This window comes from Penicillium daleae (genome assembly GCF_028827525.1).
Source record: "Penicillium daleae strain IBT 16125 chromosome Unknown utg000005l_segment0_segment0, whole genome shotgun sequence".
Taxonomy (NCBI): Eukaryota; Fungi; Ascomycota; class Eurotiomycetes; order Eurotiales; family Aspergillaceae; genus Penicillium; species Penicillium daleae.
In genome coordinates, this window is record NW_026623153.1 from 534,319 (window position 1) to 557,220 (window position 22,902).

Below are 22,902 nucleotides of genomic sequence, written 5' to 3' on the forward strand. Positions count from 1 at the left end.
GAGAAACTGGACTGGGAATCTGAATCTAGTTCAGATAGCCCTGAGTAGAGGCCATGTATCTCCGAGGTTTCACATATGCTCTCCGGTCTATGGGAAAGAACAGCGACCCGGAAAGCTATAGAGACTGCGACAGCGAATGAAGGAGAGGCTGTTGACGCTAAAGACCGGGCCCAATCTGCCGATCTCTACCGCCTTGGGGTAAGCACACTCCCATGGCCACCGCCCGCATTCTTCTTTCCGAGGAAGAGGCTTTACAGTCGACATACACATTGAAACTCAAGTCCAGTTCAAGATGAGTGCTACGATGACAGTGACCGCTCCGGTGGAGATCACGGCAGACAATGTTGCCACTATCTTCCCCGACGTCGACACCTCTCTCGCTCGGGATGTCCTCCCCTCCGCCACTAGCAACGGAGCCGCCCAGAGCTCTGAGCTCGTGGGATACGATGAGGAACAGGTTCGATTGATGGAAGAGGTCTGCATTGTTACGGACAATGATGACCGTCCGATTGGCAGCGCCAGCAAGAAGACTTGTAAGTCTTTGCATTTTGTCTTTCCCCGGATTTGCCCCTCCTGAAGAGGGGCTAAAGGAGACAACAACCCGATACCCGATAGATCAAAAACATGGTCGCTGACCGCAACATTTCTTCAGGCCACTTGATGACCAACATTGACAAGGGTCTCCTCCACCGTGCCTTTTCCGTTTTCCTCTTTGACTCGAAGAACCGCCTCCTGCTCCAGCAACGCGCCACTGAGAAGATCACCTTCCCGGACATGTGGACCAACACCTGCTGCTCGCACCCTCTAGGTATTCCCGGTGAGACCGGTGCCGAGCTCGATGCAGCTGTCAGGGGGTGTGAAGCGTGCGGCGCAGCGCAAGTTGAACCACGAGCTGGGTATCAAGGCAGAGCAAGTGCCATTGGACAAATTCGAGTTCTTCACTCGTATTCACTACAAGGCTCCCAGTGATGGCAAGTGGGGAGAGCACGAGGGTATGTGATAACAATCGCGCGGACTCCAATCGCCGCTCTTTTAGTTTGATTCATTCTTACTGAACCTGTCTTTTAGTGGACTATATTCTCTTTATCCAGGCCGATGTCGACCTGGAGCCCAGCCCGAATGAGGTGCGGGACACCAAGTACGTGTCGGCTGATGAGCTGAAAGCCATGTTCGAGCAGCCTGGCCTCAAGTTCACGCCCTGGTTCAAGCTGATCTGCAACTCGATGCTGTTCGAGTGGTGGAGCCACCTGGGCACCCCCGCCCTGGACAAGTACAAGGGCGAGACTCAAATTCGCCGGATGTAGGATAAGGAATTATTGGGGTCAATTTAATTCCCATCACCCTATCTTTCCATCGAAATCGTTGTCCCTTTCTTTGGCCAGCCTCATGCATTCCCCTACTGATACCTTTTATCTCGTTTTCAATCTGCACCACCTTACCTTCGTGCATGCTATTCCCTATATAATGTAGAATATTTCGGAGATATTTCAAAATGAATCGAGAATATTATCTTCATTGTTTATTTGCTGGATAGGGGGATATAATGCAATGCAACGCTTTGATGACCCAACGCCGAGAATGAAGCAGCTGAAAGCACAAGATACTCCAGACTGTAGTGGTCACGATTGGTGACCAGTCGATAGAAACAGGATACAACTTCCCAGAATGACTGTCCCGATGACGGTCATGACGACCTGGGTCTTCCAGCCACTCTGAACCAGCGCCGCCTTCCGGCTGTATTTCATCACAGTGCGGGCATAATTGAAGAATCCATTTGCCAGGCACGTGAGACTTAACAGCCAGAAGATGATACCAAGCGGTAAGGCCATGCGCCGCTCTAGACCCGAGGGCTGCTCGCGGAAATGGAAAGAGATGATGATGGCTAGCGAGACGATGGATAAATACATGGAGAGACGTAGCCAGGAGAGGAATGTGCGCTCATTGGCGCAGTGGTCGCGCGCATCGGAGGTAGTATTTTCGAAAAGTAGAGCGCCCAGTATAGGGCGGGAAAAGAGGATGTGGTGTTGATCCTCGATGTGTCTGGAAGGTCGTTAGATCAGACTCTGGACTGGGGACCTATGCTCATGGAATGCGGGGATGTGCAGATATCTGGCCAGGCCACATGCCTAGTGGCTTCTCGATGAATCACACCGGATCACGCCAGGGAATGCGCCAACAACCTTAAAAGATACCAGGTTATACCAGGTTGGACTGGAGCGAAGGAAAACAAGGCAAACAGGCAAAAAGAAAACATGTTCTGTGGGCGGTAGCGTGCAGGAATTCGGATTAAAAATTGGACTTACTCTTCCACCAAGGCCGGCCTTGAATGGGTTGGGTTGATTAGCGGGTTATAGCGGCGTGGGGCGCACGAGGCCACGCTGGTCGTGACCGATTGCGCCATGCTGTCCGACAAGCTGCAGGAGCTGGACTGGATATCTTTCAAACATCCGAGAGAAGACCCTGACCTGGAAACCTGGAGATCTGGAGATCTGGAGAAAGCGGGCCCTGCCAGGAACACCTGATAGAGCACGTGAGGATGGCACTAGACCGGATTTGGCGGTGTCATCGCATGCGGGTGATCTATAGACTTTGACAACTCTTGTCATATAAGATTGATTATTATGATAACTCTGGTCTTTTAAGGCAGTTGGTGATTCGAGTTGGGTCTTTCTTCTCATTCAATGCATTTCCTAACAGCGAGCGCTGTCCTTCCCATCCCTTCTTGTCTCTGGAAGAAAACGGTGAGCACTGCACGGCCCAGTGGGTCTTATCGCTTGGGGTCCCACTCCAGCGCCAGCGATCATCGAGGCATACGAGGCCTTGACTCATCTTACAATCTCCTTGAAGGAGAGTAGTGTACGCTGTATCGGATTGTAAAGACCTAAGCTCACCTTGGAGGAGAATAAGTGGTGGACTTGTACGCATTCGGGGCCCATATCCGATGTGGATTCGGCAGCGATACGTTGACTAAGTCAATCTGTGAATCTTAGTCAAGCACCTAAAATCACTTAGTTAACTACAATCAACGGAGCATCCCCACTTTTCTGTATTTTCTGCCCGCACGCCTCCAACTTCCGCATTCACCTCCAATCTCTTCCCCGCGTAGCGAGCCTCCTCTGTCTCTTCTCCTTCTCCTCTGCTCTCTCCCCGGATGATGCAGGTGGTATTGTAAAGGTCACCAAACCCACCATCTCATTATCATCCGCCATCCGCCATGCCGCCCCGCAATATCCTCTCGGCGGAGTCCGCAGAGCACCATAGCCCGTTTAGCCGGTCTTTCCAATCCAGTTCGCCTATCGCCGAAGCCGCCATTGCTCGCGATCTGGCTCACTACGCCGACGAGGACTCGACATCAAGCACTGACGAAGCATCCGAGGCGTCCACGGTCCGCCCAGCGAGTAGACGCCCATCCAGCACATATGCGGGGACCAATCCGCACTCGCTGACCGGGTCATATCGCCGCCCGAGCTACTTCACCAGCGTCAATCATGCTACCGTGCTCCCGTCAAATGGAGACTACCAACCACTAACGGAGGCCGAGCTCCAACAGGCGATTGCCGAAGAGCGCAATTTGTTGAGTGATAACCGAGTCATTCCAGCGGAAGAACCGGAGGGGTTGCAACATAAACTGAGTAGGGTCTTATCGGCCTCTTCGTCACAGGAGGGACCCGCGAAGCAATATGGCACGGTTCGGAGCGCCGATGGTCGGGATACTGAGACCACCGCGTTGTTGGGGCCTGCGAAAGACAATCAAATGGGGCCAGAGGAGATTGATCGCAAGTGGGAAGAAGCCGTGACGGCAGGTCTGATCAACACGACGTGGAAACGGGAAACGGAGGTTATCATTAGATACTCTGCACCGTTGATGGTGACTTTCCTGCTCCAGTACTCGCTCACCGTAGCGAGTATCTTCACGATCGGCCACCTAGGCAAGGAGGAACTGGGTGCCGTCAGTCTCGCTTCGATGACGGTCTCCATCACTGGTAACGCCGTATACTCCGGTCTAGCCACTAGTCTGGATACTCTCTGTGCCCAGGCTTATGGGTCGGGCAAGAAGAAGCTGGTCGGACTTCAAATGCTTCGCATGATTTATTTCCTTTTGGTCGTGACTATTCCTATCGCTACATTGTGGTACTTCTCTGAGCATGTTCTGGCCAAGATCGTGCCAGAGAAGAGAGTGGCTGAAATGGCCGGATTGTACTTGAAGGTGGCGCTCCTAGGGTTACCGGGATATGCGTGCTTTGAGAGCGGAAAGCGATACCTGCAGGCCCAAGGTGTCTTTTCTGCCTCTCTGTATGTCCTGATCATCTGCGCACCGCTCAATGCGTTCATGAATTGGTTTTTCGTTTGGGTAAGTGGACGAGCTGCAACCTAGAATGACCCATACTCACACAATGTCCAGAAACTACAATGGGGTTTTGTCGGAGCTCCTATCGCGGTTGTCATCACGGAGACTCTCCTCCCTATTTGCTTGTTCACATACATCTACTTCCGTGTTGGCTCTGAATGTTGGTGCGGCTTTACAAGACGCGCCTTTGACAACTGGGGCCCCATGATCCGCCTTGCCTTGCCTGGTCTTATCATGGTCGAAGCAGAGTGTCTCGCCTTCGAGGTTCTCACACTGGCTTCGAGCTACCTGGGCACATCTGAACTCGCTGCCCAATCCATTTTGTCCACAATCTCGAGCATCACATGGCAGATCCCCTTCCCACTGTCCATCGCTGGTAGCACACGCGTTGCAAACCTGATCGGTGCTACACTAGTAGGCGCTGCCAAGACATCGGCCAAGGTGAGCTTCTGCGGAGCTACCATCGTCGGCCTGTTCAACATGATCCTTCTCTCGAGCCTTCGATCTTATATTCCCATGCTATTCAGTTCCGACCCTGAAGTAATCGACATCGTCGCCGAGGTCCTTCCTCTGTGCGCCGCATTCCAGCTCTTCGATGCCCTTGCGGCCAATTGCAATGGTATTCTCCGCGGTCTAGGTCGACAGGAGATCGGTGGTTATATTCAACTGTTTTGTTACTATGTCATCGCTATGCCCATTAGTATGGGTACTACGTTCACGTGGAATTGGGGAGTCATGGGTCTCTGGACAGGTGTCGCGATTGCGCTCTTGCTGGTTTCTGCCACTGAGGCTCTCTTTATTAGCCGTATTAGCTGGGAACGATCTGTGGAAGAAGCCCAGCTGCGGAACGAGACGATCTGAGTGAAATGTGATAACTCATGCATGCAGGAGGTGGACGGGGATTTGCAAAGATATACACACGATACCATGCTTACGATTGAGGAATTGGAGGTTTGAAGACATGACGAAACGACTGTGTGGCCTGTCTACCGGCATACTATCAGACGTGATTGTACATAGGAGCGAGATAGAGCCTCAGATAACGCGTGAAAAGTAAAGAGATGAATCATGATATCATTTGAATTCGCAGCGCTTCTAATCTGATAGAGAAGACGGGCTTTTTGATCATGCAAGCCTGTCAGTCATAGTCGGGGTCTGCCTAGTACTCGAGAATGGCCCAGGTCTGCTCGTCCGACGTGGAGAAAATCACACCCGCACCCAGCAGCTCCTCACCAGCACGCGCCACATCCGTGGCTGGAACGTTCATCTTGGCGGCAATTTGCTGCACGTGTAGACCAGTATCATCCTGGGGCTCGGTCCTCAGCACCTGGTAGACCTTCTTGGCCAGCGGTGACATGGACATGAGGGCCCGGTTCTGGCCAACGCCATAGTCATCTGCGCCACCCATCAACGCATCACCACCGGCGGCGGCACCCTTGGCATCAGCGTTCGCACCGCCGGGAGGACCGCGGGTGAAAAACAGGTGTACCACAGTAGCCTCGAGGATGTGACAGTGCAACTCATTGATATCCTTCACCGGGAGCACATTGTGCGCACCGATATACCGCTTGTTACCAAACGACTTGATCGCGCCGGAGACACGAGCATAGCCGTTCAGCTCGATCTCATTCTTGCCGCTCCCGAGGGCCTTGCCCTCGTCTGTGTCCATGCTGTCTGCGCTGCCCGAGTCGACCCACTTCTTGACCTCAATCTCGCCGGTGCCATCGTCGATCTTATATGTGACGTTGGTGCTTTGGGAGCTGATATTGCGTACCTGGCCGATGAAGAGCACGCTGGCTACATCGGCGCCATCGACTTGGTAGTTGGCTTCAGGGAAGGGCTGGGATGCGTTCACAATTTGCTTGACTGTCACGGGCCGGAGCGTCTTGTTGTCACGGTCACCACCCTGGAAGATGTGTTAGCCGTTGACTCACAGGTAAATGCTAAACCGATTCTTACCTTTCCGCCAGAAGGGCTGTTCATCTCGCCAGGCATGAAGCCGCCACCGCCGCCTCCGCCGCCTCCACCGTAGGAGTTGTAGTTGTTGTAGCCTCCGTCTGGATGAGAGAGTCAGAGTTTGCAAGAGAATTATCCGTTTGAAATGAGGGAACTTACCCATAATGAAAGTCTATAATGATCTTTTGTGCAGTCGTGAAATCATTTTACTCAATTGGGAGCGTGTTTCGACGCGTCGCGGGGAGATGTTTGCTTTGTTTGCAGCGGGCCATGGTTGATCCGCTGCTCACCGCCTTGCTGATATCCTCGATTTTTTTTTTCGAGCAGCCAACTCGATGGTTGATCTCGACGTCGGTGAACCACCTGCTTGGAGTGATTTTCAGCCTTAGATTCGATAAGATTTAGTGCTGGTCGGTAGCATTATATCTGTGTTGATTCGGGTTCATTGGTCCTCTCTTTGTTGATGGACTAAGCTATTGAACGGTTATAATCGTCATTTCCCGCGCTTCTGATCGGCGTTATCACATCGAGGCTATTCGTGCGCCCACATCCACCACCATGCCTCGTCGCGAAGCTTCTCCGGCTATGTCGGAGAACGAGTTCGACATCACAAGTGCGCTTTTCCAAAATGATGATGATTCCGTCGTCGATGTCGGCAGTTCTGCACCCCGACAGAAACCCAATACCACGCAAGACCTTGATTTCCTCAATGCCGACGACGATGGTGATGCGGCCTTTATTGCGACACAACAGGCATCGGCGAACCGAAAAGGGTCAAATCTCAAGGGTCGTACGGTGAAGAAAGGTGGTGGTTTCCAGGTCATGGGTCTCAATGCCAATCTACTCAAAGCCATCGCCCGGAAAGGATTCTCAGTACCAACTCCCATCCAGCGCAAGACAATTCCTGTGATTATGGACGACAAAGATGTCGTCGGCATGGCTCGAACCGGTTCGGGAAAGACTGCCGCGTTTGTTATTCCCATGATTGAGAAACTGAAGAGTCACAGTGCCACCTTTGGTGCCCGAGCTTTGATCATGTCGCCGTCGCGTGAACTTGCTCTGCAGACATTGAAGGTCGTCAAGGAGATGGGGCGTGGAACGGATTTGAGATCGGTCTTGCTCGTTGGTGGAGATAGTTTGGAGGATCAGTTTGCCATGATGGCTGGTAATCCCGACATTGTGATTGCGACGCCAGGTCGATTCTTGCATTTGAAGGTTGAGATGGACCTCGATCTATCAAGCATCCGTTACGTCTGTTTCGACGAGGCTGATCGACTCTTCGAAATGGGTTTTGCTGCGCAATTGACGGAAATTCTTCACGGCCTTCCCTCCAACCGCCAGACACTCCTCTTCTCTGCCACCCTCCCCAAGTCACTTGTGGAATTCGCGCGTGCTGGTCTTCAAGAGCCTAGCCTCGTGCGCCTGGATACCGAGAGCAAAATCTCCCCTGACCTTCAAAATGCTTTCTTCTCAGTCAAATCGTCCGACAAGGAAGGCGCGCTGCTTCATATCCTGCACAACGTCATTAAAATGCCAACTGGCCCGACTGAAGTTACCCAAAGATTCAAGGCGGAAGCCGAAGATCCCAAGAACAGAAAGCGCAAGAGACCACACTCAGGAAAGTCTATCTACAAGGAGTCTCCTACCGAGCACTCTACCATTGTTTTTGCTGCGACGAAACACCACGTCGACTATCTCTACTCCCTCTTGATTGAAGCCGGCTTTGCCACATCCTACGCCTACGGTAGTCTTGACCAACTGGCAAGAAAGATTCAGGTAGAGTGATTCCAATATATCAAACCTCAAATGACGCTGAAATTAATGACATCCTCAACACAGGTTGAAAATTTCAGGAAGGGGATTTCTAACATTCTTGTTGTTACCGACGTGGCTGCTCGTGGTATTGATATTCCTGTCCTCGCCAATGTGATCAACTACGACTTCCCTTCTCAACCAAAGATCTTTGTTCACCGTGTTGGTCGTACCGCCCGTGCCGGACAGACAGGATGGAGTTACAGTCTGGTCCGCGACGCGGATGCGCCATACCTGCTTGATCTTCAACTTTTCCTGGGTCGACGGCTGGTCTTGGGCCGTCAGTTTGGGACTCAAGTCAACTATGCGGAAGATGTGGTAGTCGGTACCATCCCCCGCGACCCTCTTTCCCAGAGTTGCGAATGGGTCAACAAAGTTCTTAGTGAGGCTGTCGATATTGCCTCTCAGCGACAGGTCTCTGTTCGCGGTGAAAAGCTCTACATGCGCACTCGAAATGCTGCATCGTTGGAGAGCGCGAAGCGAGCTAAGAAGGTCACCGCCACCGAAGACTGGTCTACGATTCATCTCTTGTTTAACGACGATGAGAGTCAGATGGAAGCAGAGCGTGAGAAGATGCTTGCTCGCATCGGCGGCTTCCGACCATCGGAAACCGTATTCGAGGTCCAGAATCGACGTGGTGGCAAGCAAGAGGGCGGGGAAGCTATCGATACCATCAAACGAATCCGTGCTACAGTCGACAAGAAGAAAATCCGTGCCCAGAATAAGGAACAGTCTGAGCTGGCCGAACTGGGTATCAGCGTCAGTCAGCCGGATGAAGATGCCGTCGATGCCGAGTATGACAACATCCCCGATGAAGCTGGAGACAACATGTCTGAGGCATCCGAGTCTGAGCTTGAAGTCACATTCTCCGCCTACAACCAGAAGGACAAAAAGACCGACACCTCAAACGGGGTATCGGCGACTTCATTCCAGAATCCTGATTACTTCATGGGCTACACACCCGCGAACCATAACAGTGCGGAAGATCGGGCCTACGGTGTCCACTCTGGTACCAACTCCAACTTCGCACACGAGTCGCGGAACGCGACCATGGACCTGAATGGTGATGAAGGTCAAAAGAACTTTGGTGAGAACCGGTCCGTCATGCGTTGGGACAAGCGACACAAGAAGTATGTCGCTCGCCAGAACGACGAGGATGGATCCAAGGGCACGCGCCTCGTCCGCGGTGAGAGTGGTGCCAAGATCGCCGCCAGTTTCCGCAGTGGCCGATTCCAGAGCTGGAAGAAGGGCAAGCGTATGAGCAACCTGCCTCGCGTGGGTGAAGCCGAGACGCCCGGTCTCTCCACGGGATCGGGCATGCCTGGTGCTCACGGCCCTGGTGGTCGATTCCGCCACCAGAAACAGCAGGCTCCCAAGCGGGCCGACCCGTTGCGGTTTGACTACGAGAAGCAGAAGAAGAGGAATGAGACGGCTCGGGAGCGTCAGCAATCACAAGTTGGCGGTGCTGCGGCGCGCGGAAAGAGTGAGATTCGCTCGACTGAGGATATTCGGAAGGCGCGGAAGCTGCAGCAGAAGCGCCGCGACAAGAACGCGCGCCCTTCGAAGAAGCGTTAGGAAAGGGCAAGGGAAAGATGGGTACATTCTTGTATACATAGTTTAGAAGGTTGCATTTTTACTTAAGATGATGTCTATACCTGCCATCTGCTTTGGAGATACCACACCAATTATTGTTATCATGAACACAACCATATTCAACCCTGCTCTGCCTCTCTTACTCTGCGCACTTCACTTCTACTTTCAAGATCATATGATCTGCCCGTCTTTGACCCATGCTTTACCTCTTTACACTAAGAGATACTGATCTCAAGCTATAGGTCTGTACTAGCCAAGCGCAGTACCTGACATGCCTAGCATGCACCAATGTGGAACGGCCGTGACTCGTATCCAGTGTTATAAACGCCAAATTCCCAACTGGTCGGACGATATTGACATACTATCTCGTCTCGCTCAATACAGAACACCCAAGGGCCCAATCACAGTGTGATCTCAGCCTCGGACCGCTGGGAAGAACCGTTAGAATGGATGGATTCTCTAATCCTGATTTTCCCTCTGTGATTCTGCCTGCTTCTGACCAAGTCATCACATCACGCACATGTGAGTTGGATCGTCGAGTATCTAGACGATCAACCTCGGGTTTTTCGTCTGACAGGCGATAGGCCATCACCCCCACGAGGCGTTAGTCCCGAATAATCTCCGCTTCTTGATTTCCTGGCGCAAGACTAACTGGTCACTATCATTGACTAGTTCCGTCGTGACGGGTGGTCGGCGAATTATTCCAGGGATCCGCGCTGGGAAATTGACAATCGCGAGTGTCCACATTCACGGGATCTTCTTTGCTCACGCTAACGTCGACTTTGAAAGTTGTCCCGCGACGCAACTGACCAATGATCAGCTAGTTATCTTCAATCCATGGTGCCTTTGCCTGACTAAACTCACGGGGCATTTGACATTGGATTCGAAAAAGGGCCTAGGGGAATTGACTGGCCATGACTAAGCCTGAACGGGCAGACTAACCAACTATCACGGACGGGGGCCACCAAGCGGTTCGCACTATTGACTCCCAGTGGCCGATCGTGCATGAACGGGGGTGACAGACCCCTTGCTGCTCCGCGTGCCGCATGTTCCACACAGCTATGCCCAGCTCTGCTCTCGCTCCTCCTCCTGCCCCAGTGCCCACCCTCTGGAGCTATTGGGGCGGCCAGACCCCCTCAAAGCCAAGGCGCCCGCAATTGCAGCTTGGGCGATTATCCTCCGTCTATCGGTGCCCAATGTCTACGCTCCCTCAGCAGCACCCGGCAGATGCCCGTTCAACCCCCTCTTCCTATCCCTTCTCCCCCGTTCAACCGATTCGTATCATTGGCCCCTTTCCACCTGTCAATTACCCAATGACGTGAGCTGGATTTTCCCTGCAGCTGAAAGGCAGCAAGATGCCAGGGATGAGCAATGCGCACGCGCTGGAAGACGGTGATCGCCCACCAAGGCTGCTGAGGCTGCAGCCACATCTTGGTGCTCAATGCTGTTGGTGACTTGGAGTTCCCGGAAAATAAAGAATAAAGTCGATCAAAAGAACGGGTAATTGGGAGACCTTGAGGGGGATTATTCCCGTCCTCGTCCTTCCCCCGTGCCTCCCGTTTTGTTCTTCTCGCACTATTCTACGGTTCCATGCCAGTCCTTTTGCCCGGGTGTGTGAGGTGTGATGGATGGTATCACGACAGGATCCCGCCCTGAATCGAGGGGCTGGGCCCCGTCATCGGTATCACTTGCCCTTCGCGAACTATTTCCTTACTGTACTCTGCCCGATCGAATCAGCGCGGACGGCTGGACTCGAACACCCGAAGACAGATACAACCAAAAAAAAGAGTAAGAAAGCTAGAAAAGCGTTCCCTCACCCTTTCCTTCCTCTCATACGGTGTATCGCGTACTTTGTACCTTGGTACCACTCCTCCTTACCCTTATTCTCCCCCTCTTTCCAACCCCTCCAACCCCTGCCTGCAGCTCTCCGGCCCATGGTTCATGGATGAACTACGGCCTCCCGTGAGACCACTTCGTTCTCCTTTCTCCCGCCGTGAATGAGTCTTCAAATCTTCCGTCCGGTCAAGCTTCATTGTAACAGTAACCCCTTCCTGTACAACGCCGCATAATCACGGAGGATCGACTCGGTCATCGAGTGCCTTGGTGGGGGCAACCCCCTTATCTCCACTGCGGAGAATAACGACCATGGGATGGGAGGCGTTCGCGACCGCGTCCTTCTCGGCTGGTTTGACATCACTAGGCACACTTTTGGGAAACGGCTCAGTACTATACATTCTTCCTGATGACATGATGACATCGTGCGCACTACTATAGAGAGTGGGAGTACGGAGTACTGTATGAAGGGAATATAGACTGTAATCATCCTATCAAGTAAGGTCTTGAGTCTAAAGCTAAAGACTGAGACAGCTAAGACAAACATCGAGGGTATGCAGGGACATTGAACAAAGTGCCGGTTGATCAATTCGACCTTCGGTTCTCGCTCAGGCATGTCCTGCCGGCATGGATATCGGTGGTAATGCTTGTGCTGGAGCTGGAGCTGGCCTGGTCGCCGCCGTTACTTATGTAGCCTCTTTCAGCCCTCCCTAATTATCCAGTGACTTAGGAGTCAAAGCAGCACACGGTGGAGCCCAAATAAGGTGGGAAACTCAAATCATAAAATTCAAAAATCAAAAATCAGAATGGGAAAGAGACTTAAACTAGCATAACACATAATGAGTTTAAGATCGGGAGCGGGGAGCAAATAATATGAAGCAGTAATCACAATACAGATCACTAGAGAAATACGGCAGACAATAAATTCACAATTCGATCAATAATGGACCCGACCGACTGGCCGGAATAATACGAACCTTCCAAGTAAGCAATCAACTCGAAGGCCAAAGCTATAGTTGGCCCTGGTCGAGCTAGCAGAAGGACTGGGCCATGCTAAACTAATTAATGGTTCATCCCCTCCAAGTGGTGAATTGCATTCCACGGACTTGATATTAAACAGACCCCAAAGCACAGTATTTGTTATTCTATACCGTACAGCTTCTGATCCCATGATGATGGGTGATGTACTGGCCACCCCCTCCCCCCCCTCCTTTCGCATGATGACGAGGAAAAAGCATGTACTTTGTGCATGTCAAACGGAATGCGCAATTCATTGCCGAGCCTGACTATTGGCAATGGCGGCGGGTCCCGACGTCGATCCGTCAATCGTTCGCCTTGTTTCGTGGGTCTGATTTGGCATCGAATGGGGTTCCCTTCCACGTCAACAATTAAATATATTACAATAAATGGAAAAAAAATTCAAAAAAAAAAAAAAAAAAAATTCAACTCATGCAGGCAAATGATGAAATAAGGAAAGCCACTGCAGCATGTATTCCTTTTTTCGTCTCTAGCGTAGTCCAATCCCTTTCTTTCGACAGGCTGGTTCGTTACAGCCGCCTCTATGATACTCCGTACGCTGTTTTGGTCTGTTCTTTCCCGAAGAGACTTAGAATAATGATGCTTAGCTAGTCCGTATTTCGTACCGGGGTATTAAGTTTGTTGGTATTCTATATACGATACCCTAAATAGTCCAACAGTCCCACGGAGAGGAAGGGGTGTCACTGACAGCGACTCGCCGTCTAATGCAAGCCACCCCAGCCAGTAGACCGAGTAGTTCCCCAACCCACAGACTTGAATAGGTAGATCGGTCTATGGATTCCGGGCTCCCTACCCAGTCCTGTCCCCTCGATTTCCTTCCTCGCCTTCCAACTCTCCAATACATCCCTTAATTATCATTACTTTGTTTCCAGTTCGGAAGAATAGGGGGTCAGAAAAGGTCCACCAAGAGCTTGAATGAGAATAATACAGTACAATGAATGGGGATATCCCCACTCGACAGGCGGTACGCTAGAGGTCACTACATAAGTATTCTTCCCCCTTCGATCCAGCTAACGTTTGGCCCATTAAAAAAAAAGAAAATCAAAAATGGGATAAGAAATAGTTGAAAGATTTACAGTAATACCGTCCCATGATCCGAAAGATCTACCATGACGGAGATCAAGTCTATCAGCTACTAGTTCCGTCTGCACTGACCACTACTTTCACTACTCTGGGTCCAGGACCCGCCCACTTGACCTCTGTGTCTTCTCCAATTCCGGTATGAGCCTAAAGCCTGGGAGTCCTTGAACCTGGAGCCCGCAGTTCGTGCTGCTCCATCCTTGGCGAGAGAAAAGAGGACTATTATTCTTCCCGTGGATCCTCTTCTTCTGTGGCTGTTTTGGGTTGACCTTTTTCTCTTTTTACACCTCCCTTTCCTACCTTTTAGAACCTCGTGCCTGTCGAGCAATCTATAAGCTTTAGGGGAGAAGAACAGCCAAGCAGACAACGTCGAAGCAGCCAGGAAAGCCGATAGTAGAAAGCTATCTGGAACATCCGGGCATACCCAACCATTTATCTGCAATATACGGGAGTAAATACTATACGTATACCTCTTATACCACCACTCCACCGGAACAACAAGGTCCGGGCTACGCTGCGTCTCACCATTACCATCGACACTCGGATCGAACGGTCATCTAAAGGGTATAGTTCACCGTTTCTATCATCTCTCCCTCTATCTTTCCCCCTACCCTTCTCCTTCTCCCTCTAAAGGATCATTCTTCATCCTGCCGTATGTCTTCCCGAATGGGTCTTTACCAATCCCAAGTGGACGGAACGTGGGCCTTGGAATCAAGACACCAGTAAGGCGTGGGGGGTGGCTTTGACACTGGGGGCGTTGCTGCAGCTGGATCCTAGCTCGATGATCGACCGCTATCCTGCAATAAATCGCCCTAGGAGGGGAAAGACATGCGCGGCTATGAGTAACCCTGCTGTCATGATCTGGAAATCTCCCGCTGATCGATGCAGTCTATTTTCTGACTCCTCCAATAGCGGATCTCTTCTGTCTACGGATTATAAGCTCGGGTGGTCCTCGGCCGGCTATGAGAGGAGAGCTTGATGACGCCCCGGATATCGACGCCTTTTTGATTTTCGATTTCGGGGAATCTATTTAATTCGCCTTTTATATTGATTCTTCCTTCTATTTTTCTGATTGGTTTCTGGTCTGCCCGTTTTCTCCTTTCTCCTACACCGCTGCGAGCTTTTGCTGCTGAGCTCTTGCATCCTTCCCTGCCTCCTTCCTGTTGCCCCTCTTGGTTATACCCGTTCATAACTTTTCATACCTTTTGCCTTTCTGTTCCTAAGATATTCCTCCTATTTTGATTCCTACATCCCACGCCTACTCCCTTCATTCACCTATCCCCATCCCATCCCATCCCCGTCTGCCCACCCCTGCCTAGTTTGAGTCTAGCACTGTACCCGGGATCCCTTTGCCAGATATGCTGCTGTCAACAGTCCGACGCAGAGCCAGTGGTCCCCTATAGTTCAAGATAAGTCCTTGTTGGATCATCTTCTCTCAAGAAAAGAAATTTTGTCTTTTCTTGCTGCCTCTGTGGGCCCTTTCCTTTTGCCGCCTGACACCCGATGCAACCACTCGTGCTTCATCCCCCGAGCCTTGCTACCGCCCAGTTCGGACAGCCACGGTTCAGCTCCGGCCCAGAGCGGCTTTCGTTGAATCGGTCTTGGTCTTCCAATGCTCGAGGGTATAGCCCCCGGGCTCCTCTTCCCCGTCAATCTATGTCTGGCTCGCCGCCGGCCGAAGAGCCCCCAGTGACAGCCGGAAACCCTAAGCCGACTTTAGCATATGCGTCCGTTTCTTCGCCGGCAATAACTACTGCACCAGTAGCTACTGTTATCGAGGTAACCACCGGTTCTAGTGGCCATATTCCTGGGCCGACACTATCACAGCCTCTGTCATCCGTCAGTGAGCCTCTCCCAGCACATATTGGGGCTCCACGATATGCAGAAATTAGCGGGCCACCGCCGGCAGCATTCGGTGTCGGCCCATCCCAACCATTACCAGGAGCTCCACCATATCCTCTCTCAGCGATGGAATCATCGATAGCGGGACCAGCGCACCGATCACTTGCACAGAAAGCAACACGACGTACTAAAGCTCACGTAGCTTCGGCATGTGTCAACTGCAAGAAGAAGCACCTGGGGTGCGATCCCGCACGTCCATGTCGAAGATGTGTCCTCGCTGGCAAGGCCGTAAGTACATACTATTACATTTCTATATAGGAATTCCGATCGAAGACTAATTATGAATGGGGGCAAAGTCTTCATGCGTGGATGTCACACACAAGAAGCGAGGGCGACCACCGTTGAAGGCCGAGGATTCTTCTCTCCGCTCCTACTCCCATGCTCATATTGATAACACAACGATGACCGCTGAAGTCCAGCCTTCGACAGGCCCGCAAAGAACAGTGATGCATCGAGGAACCTCATCCCGCGAATTGAGGCCGATGACGGATCTTCAAGGCATAGGCGAGCCAGTACCAGCAAATGCTGCAGCAATGCGAGTGCCACGCGGCCAACCACAGCGATGGTCTGCATCTGTCTTCCCTCTTACGAGACCTATGGGACAGTCTCCTTCGATGCCGGGTGCTGTGGGACGACGACCATTTTCTTCATCAGGACCGCCAGCTTACGCACCCCCAGCATTCGTACCAATTACAAGTGGATTCAATCCAGTTCTCAAACCAGGAACGATGCCACCAGGAATAGAGAGAAGGTACCCACCTTACGCGGGTCCAGCTTTGCCGCTTCCGACATCTCCTCCTCAGCATCATTCACCAGGTGTACACTATTTGCCCTACACTGAGGCTCCCACTGCGACCCTACACCAACCTTTGAGTGATCCTCGGATGCCTCATGGCCCTCGTGAACCGTATCTCGAATCACCGGTCCGACTACCGCCTATACACCAAGCCACAGTTAGTCCCGGACCTCCTCCCCAGCCGCATCACGCCCATCGCTTGAGCGACCCGTACCCGACAAGCTGGAGCTCGTCCGGGCATGAAGACATCTTGAGGGAGCCGAGATCCCCAGCCCAGCTACAACGACCAATCAGCTCGGCATTTTCGCTCTCGCCATCTCACCAGCGCTCCTCATCCATGACCGGTCCCCTCGATCCAGTGCCACGGCATCTAGGCCCTGTAGACTTTCCCTCGCCATCAACTCTCAGTCATGCTTTGCCCGCAACAACGCGAACAACTACTAATCTCACGACCGAAAGTGAAAATGAAGAGCCTAGACCAATCAAACGTCGCAGAATGGCTCTGGATGATATGGTCAACGGTTGATTGTGCGATCCGCCACCCGACAAAACACACCTCGTCATCGATCAACTGCATTTTTGCTATCATCTGCATTATGCTGTTTTATACTGTATAATCTACCATCCTGTAGCAGGGTCTACGGGAAGTGATTGATATACCCCATTTCTTTCTGTTTTCTGATTCTCATCATGGCGCATTGTTGATTTGAGTGCAATCAAGCTGCGGAAATTGTTTGTGTTGATTTCTGCCTGCGTTATGTCCATGCTCGACTTTGATATTTGTTCTCAGACTTGTTTCACGGTTCCAGACTTGATATCAGATAACCAGGTGGTCTTTTATCTCAATCTCGGTGCCTCTGGACTGGATCCGACTGACATCTTTGCAGCAGGATCTGTCCACCGAGATCATTTCCTATGTTTGTTGGTTTTCTCATTTTTTACATTTCTTTCTCGCGATTCCCCCTACAGTTATGGTGTTTTTCTCAAGACATGGCATGGCGTTTCGCGGAGTGGGAACGGTGCGATCTAGCACCGCTTTTTCTCATTTCCATTTTTTCATTCATTTTATTAGATTCATCTGGCATGCATTGATGTTGGGATGTTCAGGACGACACGCTGGATATGTTACGTGGTCATGGTGGGACATTTGTACATCAGTGTACAGTTTGTGCAAAATTTTCGAGGATTCAAACTACTTTTCCTATAATACAAACTTTTAATCCATTTGTTCTTAATTTAGAGAGTTGGTTTCATTTCAACAATTATCAATGTAGGCTCACATGAAGCAATGATTCTTCATGTCAAAATGCAAGAATAGACATTACTGGTATCTTAAATGCGAACTAAAAAAACAACCACTGACCAAAGTGCTGAAGCTTGCCAATGAATCCCTTCCTCGTCTCCTCCGCGGCAATTTCCTCACGATAATGACCATCGTCCGCACCGCCGTCATATCGATCTGTGCGAAGATCCATCTCAGATCTGTGCACAAAGTGGGTACGCTTAATCAACTTCCAGGCCAAGAACATGACGACCATGATTGCAATCTCAACATAGTACGAGACAAAGTCGACACCCTTGAAGTGCGGACTGAAGCATTTCCAGCCCTGAACAAGAACCAAAACGACGTTCAAACCCACTGCAAAGATAGGACCGTATGGATATGTCCAGTTCTTGAAGGGGAGGAGGTGCTCAATACCCTGAGCGCGCACCGCGCTTCGGAAGCGGAGAGAAGCAAGACAGATACAGATCCAGGATAGCTGGTTCGAGACACCAACGATGTTCTGCAGCCAAGTCCACAGCTGACCAGCGCCTATGTAGCTCGCGCCGAAGCAAAGTCCACTAATAACTGAAGTAGCCAGTACAGCGACCCATGGCACGTGGAAGCGGTTTAGTTGCCCGAAGAATCGAGGAGCGTAGCCGTCGACTGCAAGCGTATATAGCAAACGGGATCCAGCAAAGAGGGCGTGGTTCGCAGCGGAGATGACGGAAGTCATAATAACCGCGTTGATGAAGCTACCAGCAACCGTGCTGCCAGCCTGTTGGAAGACGATGGTGAACGGGCTAGTGTGGGTGTCACCATCGGAGAGGCCCGGGTAGTTGTAGGGCACATTGAGACCGATGATGAGAATGGAAAGCAGGTAGAATAGCAGGATACGCCAGAAGACGTTACGCACGACCTTGGGCATGTTCTTAGCCGGGTCTTTGGTTTCACCGGCGGTAATAGCGATGGACTCGGTGCCGCCACTGGAGGGTGTTAGTTAGGGCCATTCCTTTGAAGGGGTACACGGGTTCTTAGGCGTACTAGGCAAATGAGGCTGTGACGAAGACAGAGGCGAATCCACCAATACCACCAACGAATGGTGCATCTCCAATATGCCAGTTCTTGCCGCCAATATATTGGTGGTCAGTATTGCCGCCACAGTTAACAGCAATGCCGAGGATGATAAAGATCTATTTAGTTATTTAGCGCGGCCCGACACAAAAGCTACTGTAATTTTGTAACATACAACAATAGTGATTACTTTGAGTAAACTCAGCCAGTATTCGACCTGGAATCAGCAAGTTAGTATATAATACGCAGACCATTAAGACGGGCCGATCGTACCTCGCCATAAACGCGGACCGAAAGAATATTCAGCGCAATCACCACGACCAAAAAGATCAAGCTAATTGCCCAACCCGGGAAATTCTCCGTCCAAAACTCCAAAAGAAGTTGAAGAGCAATAATATCCGAAGCCGTAGAGACAGCATCATTAAACCAATAATTCCAAGTCAAAGCAAAACCCAGTGCATCATCAACAAACCGCCTATCCAAAAGAAGATTAGTCATCGCAGATCCAATGTAACCTCGTCTCACCAGGGTCAAAGAGTCAGGTAAATCGCGCCACTCACCCCGCATATGTGCAAAAAGACCCAGCAACGGGCACAAAAGCAGCCATCTCGCCCAGGCAAAGCATAGTGACGAAGACAATTGCACCGCAAATAGCGTAGGCGATGAGAGTCGATGCGGGTCCGCCCTTTGCAAGAGAGCTGCCAGTACCCAGGAACAAGCCAGTACCGATCGTACCGCCGATGGCGATCATCTGTACCTGGCGGGCAGAGAGGCGACGGGCTAGCTTGTCAGCATTGACAAAGGGGCTTGCAGAGCCATCAAAGACCTGATCCTGAACATTTGACTCGGACGGGTTCTTCTCGGGGTCTGATAGAGCCGCCATGATGCAGACAAGGCCACCGACAGCAGTCGAGTTTCCCAAAGTTGAAGAAGGCCGCAAATCGTGAATACACTGTGATACAATATCAGTCCATCGTCCCTTCCTCTGCAGTCGAATGCAAGCAAAACAAAATGTAAAACTTGACTCGACTCACCAAAGCCCTAAATCTCGTGACCTGCACGTGGCTGCCCCAGATCTTCAATCACAATAATGACAGGCGTAGCGCAAACAAGAAATGATAAGAGAAGAGAAGCCATTTTGAAAGATCATTCTGAGCAAAATCTGAAGTCTGTCGAGCGTGTTTCTTGCGATGGCGTGCTCGAACACTGCGATGAGTGGACGGGAAGGGGCCCGCTGAGAGTCGTTGTGAGTCGTCGAAATGGGAGGCGATGACATGAAAAAAACTCGAGCGGCTCCACTTCATCGGCAATTTTCTGGAATTTTTAGATCGCGTTCCTGGAGAAGGTCTCCGAATAAAAGCTTAGTGACCGCAGCTAGAATAATCACTGGTAAAACATGAATTTGTATGCTAACCTGTTCAGTGTGCTGTGGCAGATGGTGCTGCAGGGCTGAAACAAGTCTGTCTGATTGGGTATTCTTAATTTCCTCACACTTAGTTTCTTCAAGTCACTAAACCTAAATCTACTTAAAGTCTACATTCACTTGAACTTGAGCTGGCGCTGACGTGTACCAATGATCACAAAATTGTCGACTTCACTATGTACTTCATGCTGAATAAAACATGACAAATGCTTTTTAGAGGCTTCGCTAGCACATGACAATATATCTAACAAAACGAAAAGAGCAGAAGACGCCCAAGAATACGCCAGTAGGTAAGGTCCATGCAAAATTAACCCAGCAATCCACTGGCCAGCGCCTCCAGATCCGCCAGAGTCTCGATCTGGGGCTGGGCAGCAGCAGCCTTCTTGCCCTTGGTGCGCTTCTGGCGAGAGTTCTCCTCGCTGTCGGAGCCGGGCTCTGCAAAAGAAACGCGCTGCTTCTTGCTGGGTCGTGATGGTTCTTCCTTCTCCTCGGCTTCGGATCCAGAATCGGGCCCGGGAATTTCGAAAGGCACGTAAGGCAGGCCATGAGGAACACCGCCCTCTTCGTCGTCCTCTGCCTCCTCCGTGGCAACGGCACGCTCGCGGGCCTTCCGCTTCTCCTTCTTCTCGCGACGCTTCTCGCGGGCGACCTCCTTGTCCTCGAGATCCGCAACACGAGTGCGTTCGGCTTCCTCGGTCAAGAAACGCTCGCGCTGGGTATCGGCGTCGCCACGGGCCTTGAATTGCTCCTCGTCCTCCATCTCGTATACCTCGTGGGCATTGCCCTCCTCGTCGTAGACAAGCCGGGTACCCTTGCCCTTGAACTTGAGCAACTTTTTCTTCGATTTGAGCAGCTTCTCGCGGCGCTTCGAGTCGATGATCAACTCGTTCTTGCCATCCAGCTGCACCACCTTGGTGTCCTTCTCGTCCTCGCTGGAATCTTCGAAATCGGATGAATCACTCTTGCCTAGGTTGTCGTCGCCGGCAGCAAAGACGCGCTTGACGGACAAGAAATCGGCGTCCTCGTCGGCATCTTCGCCAGTGGCCGTTGCAGCACCGTTATCTATCATCGTGCCATCATCATTGATAAGCTTGGAGTAATGCCCAGCCAGCACGTCCTGGTTTCGACGCTCGAACATCCGGTCGTAACGGGTTCGCACTTCCTTCTCATCCTTCTTGTCCTTCTTGGCCGCACCCTCCTCGCCCGACTCGTTCTCGGAGTCGGTCAGGTGAGACATCCTCCAGGAGGCATTCTTGCGCTCCTTGGTGTCGTCTCCCTTGATGAACTTGATGCGAGGAGCACCAGGAAGACCCAGACTAGAGGCAAATTCCTCTAGTTTCAACTCCTTCAAGTTGAAGGTTTCCTTGTCCTTTTGCACGTAGATAGACTTGACGTAAGAGATAAAGGCCTTCTGACCCAGATACTTCAGCTCGGGGTCCTTGAAACACATATTTTGCAGCTGACTTTTGATACTCTGCTGCTTGTTGGCTTTGATGTTGATTTTCTCGATGGGCACCTTCTTTTGCTCAAGACGCTTGAGCATGCCCTTCTCCTCACTAGGATCCAAGAAAATCACGGCACGACCAATTCGTTCGTAACGGGCTGTTCTTCCGACTCGGTGAATATAGGTGTCGCTATCTTCGGGGCAGTCAACCTGAATAACCCAGTCGACCGCAGGAAAATCGAGACCACGGGCCGCGACATCTGTCGCAAAGAGAACGGCATGCTGGGACTGGGAGAATTTCGTGGTAATGTCAAGTCGACCACCCTGCTTCTGTTTGCCGTGTAGGTGCATCAAAGGGATACCAGGCTGGAGGTGTCGGAAAGACTCGTACACAAATCGAACCTGCTTGCCCGAAGACAAGAACACCACCGTCTTAGACTTCAGGTTACTGCGAATAAAGCTCCACAGGACATCGAGTTTCGTTGCAAGCGGGGTAATAGTATAGTGTTGCTGAAGAGTTGAGGGGGTCGCCGCGGCGGCGGTTTCGTGAACGGCAACGTATTCGGGGTCTTGTAGACTGAGACGAGCCAAATCTCCAACCTTCTTCGTCTGCGTCGCACTGAAGAGCATAGTTTGCCGCTCCTTGGGGAGATGGTCGATAATAGCATCCACTGTCTTCTGAAAACCCATATCCAAAATCCGGTCCGCCTCGTCCATCACCAGGAGCTTCAAGTTGTTCGTCTCCAGCATGGCAGTCTGATCCAGATGCTGAAGCATGCGTCCTGGCGTACAGACCAGAATATTCATTCGTCCCAATCTTTCTTGTTCCTCACGCAAGCTTTTACCTCCAATGACCAGTCCAGCGGAGAACGCATGGTATCGGCCCACCTTGCGGAGCACTTCGAAGATCTGAATAGCGAGCTCACGGGTTGGGGCGAGGATGAGCGCACCCAGGCCATCGTATTCGGTCCATTGCTTGCGGTACAGGTTCTCCAGCACTGGGACGAGGAACGCGAGAGTTTTGCCGCTACCGGTTTTCGCGGCGCCGAGAATATCGCGACCCTTGAGGGCATGACTGATCGCACGGGACTGAATGTCGGTCAGGACCTTGTAATGTGAAGCAGTGAGGCCACGCGCCGTAGGGTCGGAGAGGGGCAGGTCGGAGAAGTTTTTGACGGCGGTCTTGATGTCGAGATCTTCGACTTTTTGGGCGAGCGAGGATAGCTGGTCGTCGCCGCGCTTGCGTTTCAAAGTTCTGCCAGAGTCATGTTTTTGTTTAGGACCCTTTCCACGAGACGTCCGTGGTGGAGCCATATTGATTTTTGGGAACTGTGTTGAATTT

General features: G+C 51.5%; 9 protein-coding genes across 9 annotated transcripts; 4 read left to right on the top strand and 5 right to left on the bottom strand.

The window, feature by feature from the left end:
- Positions 1 to 292: 292 nt before the first annotated feature.
- Positions 293 to 1,304, top strand: idi1 (isopentenyl-diphosphate delta-isomerase IDI1; the record flags this gene model as incomplete). Its single annotated transcript, XM_056907867.1, has 4 exons — positions 293 to 533; positions 653 to 808; positions 852 to 992; positions 1,069 to 1,304. 4 exons carry the CDS (start codon positions 293 to 295, stop codon positions 1,302 to 1,304), a joined length of 774 nt encoding a protein of 257 aa, XP_056766485.1.
- A 315-nt stretch (positions 1,305 to 1,619) lies between these two features.
- On the bottom strand, positions 1,620 to 2,401 carry N7458_004486 (DUF202 domain-containing protein; the record flags this gene model as incomplete). The annotated part of the gene is made up of 2 exons (XM_056907868.1): positions 1,620 to 2,040; positions 2,304 to 2,401. 2 exons carry the CDS (start codon positions 2,399 to 2,401, stop codon positions 1,620 to 1,622), a joined length of 519 nt encoding a protein of 172 aa, XP_056766486.1.
- Positions 2,402 to 3,214: 813 nt separating this feature from the next.
- On the top strand, positions 3,215 to 5,209 carry N7458_004487 (MATE family efflux transporter; the record flags this gene model as incomplete). Its single annotated transcript, XM_056907869.1, has 2 exons — positions 3,215 to 4,351; positions 4,403 to 5,209. The coding sequence occupies 2 exons, from the start codon at positions 3,215 to 3,217 to the stop codon at positions 5,207 to 5,209; spliced, it is 1,944 nt and encodes a 647-aa protein (XP_056766487.1).
- Positions 5,210 to 5,507: 298 nt separating this feature from the next.
- N7458_004488 (uncharacterized protein) lies at positions 5,508 to 6,467 on the bottom strand (the record flags this gene model as incomplete). Its single annotated transcript, XM_056907870.1, has 3 exons — positions 5,508 to 6,254; positions 6,308 to 6,405; positions 6,464 to 6,467. The coding sequence occupies 3 exons, from the start codon at positions 6,465 to 6,467 to the stop codon at positions 5,508 to 5,510; spliced, it is 849 nt and encodes a 282-aa protein (XP_056766488.1).
- A 395-nt stretch (positions 6,468 to 6,862) lies between these two features.
- N7458_004489 (ATP-dependent RNA helicase DBP10) lies at positions 6,863 to 9,691 on the top strand (the record flags this gene model as incomplete). Its single annotated transcript, XM_056907871.1, has 2 exons — positions 6,863 to 8,080; positions 8,144 to 9,691. The coding sequence occupies 2 exons, from the start codon at positions 6,863 to 6,865 to the stop codon at positions 9,689 to 9,691; spliced, it is 2,766 nt and encodes a 921-aa protein (XP_056766489.1).
- A 2,087-nt stretch (positions 9,692 to 11,778) lies between these two features.
- Positions 11,779 to 11,958, bottom strand: N7458_004490 (uncharacterized protein; the record flags this gene model as incomplete). Its single annotated transcript, XM_056907872.1, has 1 exon — positions 11,779 to 11,958. The coding sequence occupies one exon, from the start codon at positions 11,956 to 11,958 to the stop codon at positions 11,779 to 11,781; it is 180 nt and encodes a 59-aa protein (XP_056766490.1).
- A 3,205-nt stretch (positions 11,959 to 15,163) lies between these two features.
- On the top strand, positions 15,164 to 16,884 carry sclB (uncharacterized protein; the record flags this gene model as incomplete). Its single annotated transcript, XM_056907873.1, has 2 exons — positions 15,164 to 15,790; positions 15,859 to 16,884. 2 exons carry the CDS (start codon positions 15,164 to 15,166, stop codon positions 16,882 to 16,884), a joined length of 1,653 nt encoding a protein of 550 aa, XP_056766491.1.
- An 817-nt stretch (positions 16,885 to 17,701) lies between these two features.
- N7458_004492 (amino acid permease) lies at positions 17,702 to 19,576 on the bottom strand (the record flags this gene model as incomplete). The annotated part of the gene is made up of 5 exons (XM_056907874.1): positions 17,702 to 18,605; positions 18,664 to 18,812; positions 18,869 to 18,910; positions 18,967 to 19,168; positions 19,254 to 19,576. The coding sequence occupies 5 exons, from the start codon at positions 19,574 to 19,576 to the stop codon at positions 17,702 to 17,704; spliced, it is 1,620 nt and encodes a 539-aa protein (XP_056766492.1).
- Positions 19,577 to 20,423: 847 nt separating this feature from the next.
- dbp4 (RNA-dependent ATPase HCA4) lies at positions 20,424 to 22,874 on the bottom strand (the record flags this gene model as incomplete). Its single annotated transcript, XM_056907875.1, has 1 exon — positions 20,424 to 22,874. The coding sequence occupies one exon, from the start codon at positions 22,872 to 22,874 to the stop codon at positions 20,424 to 20,426; it is 2,451 nt and encodes an 816-aa protein (XP_056766493.1).
- Positions 22,875 to 22,902: the final 28 nt, after the last annotated feature.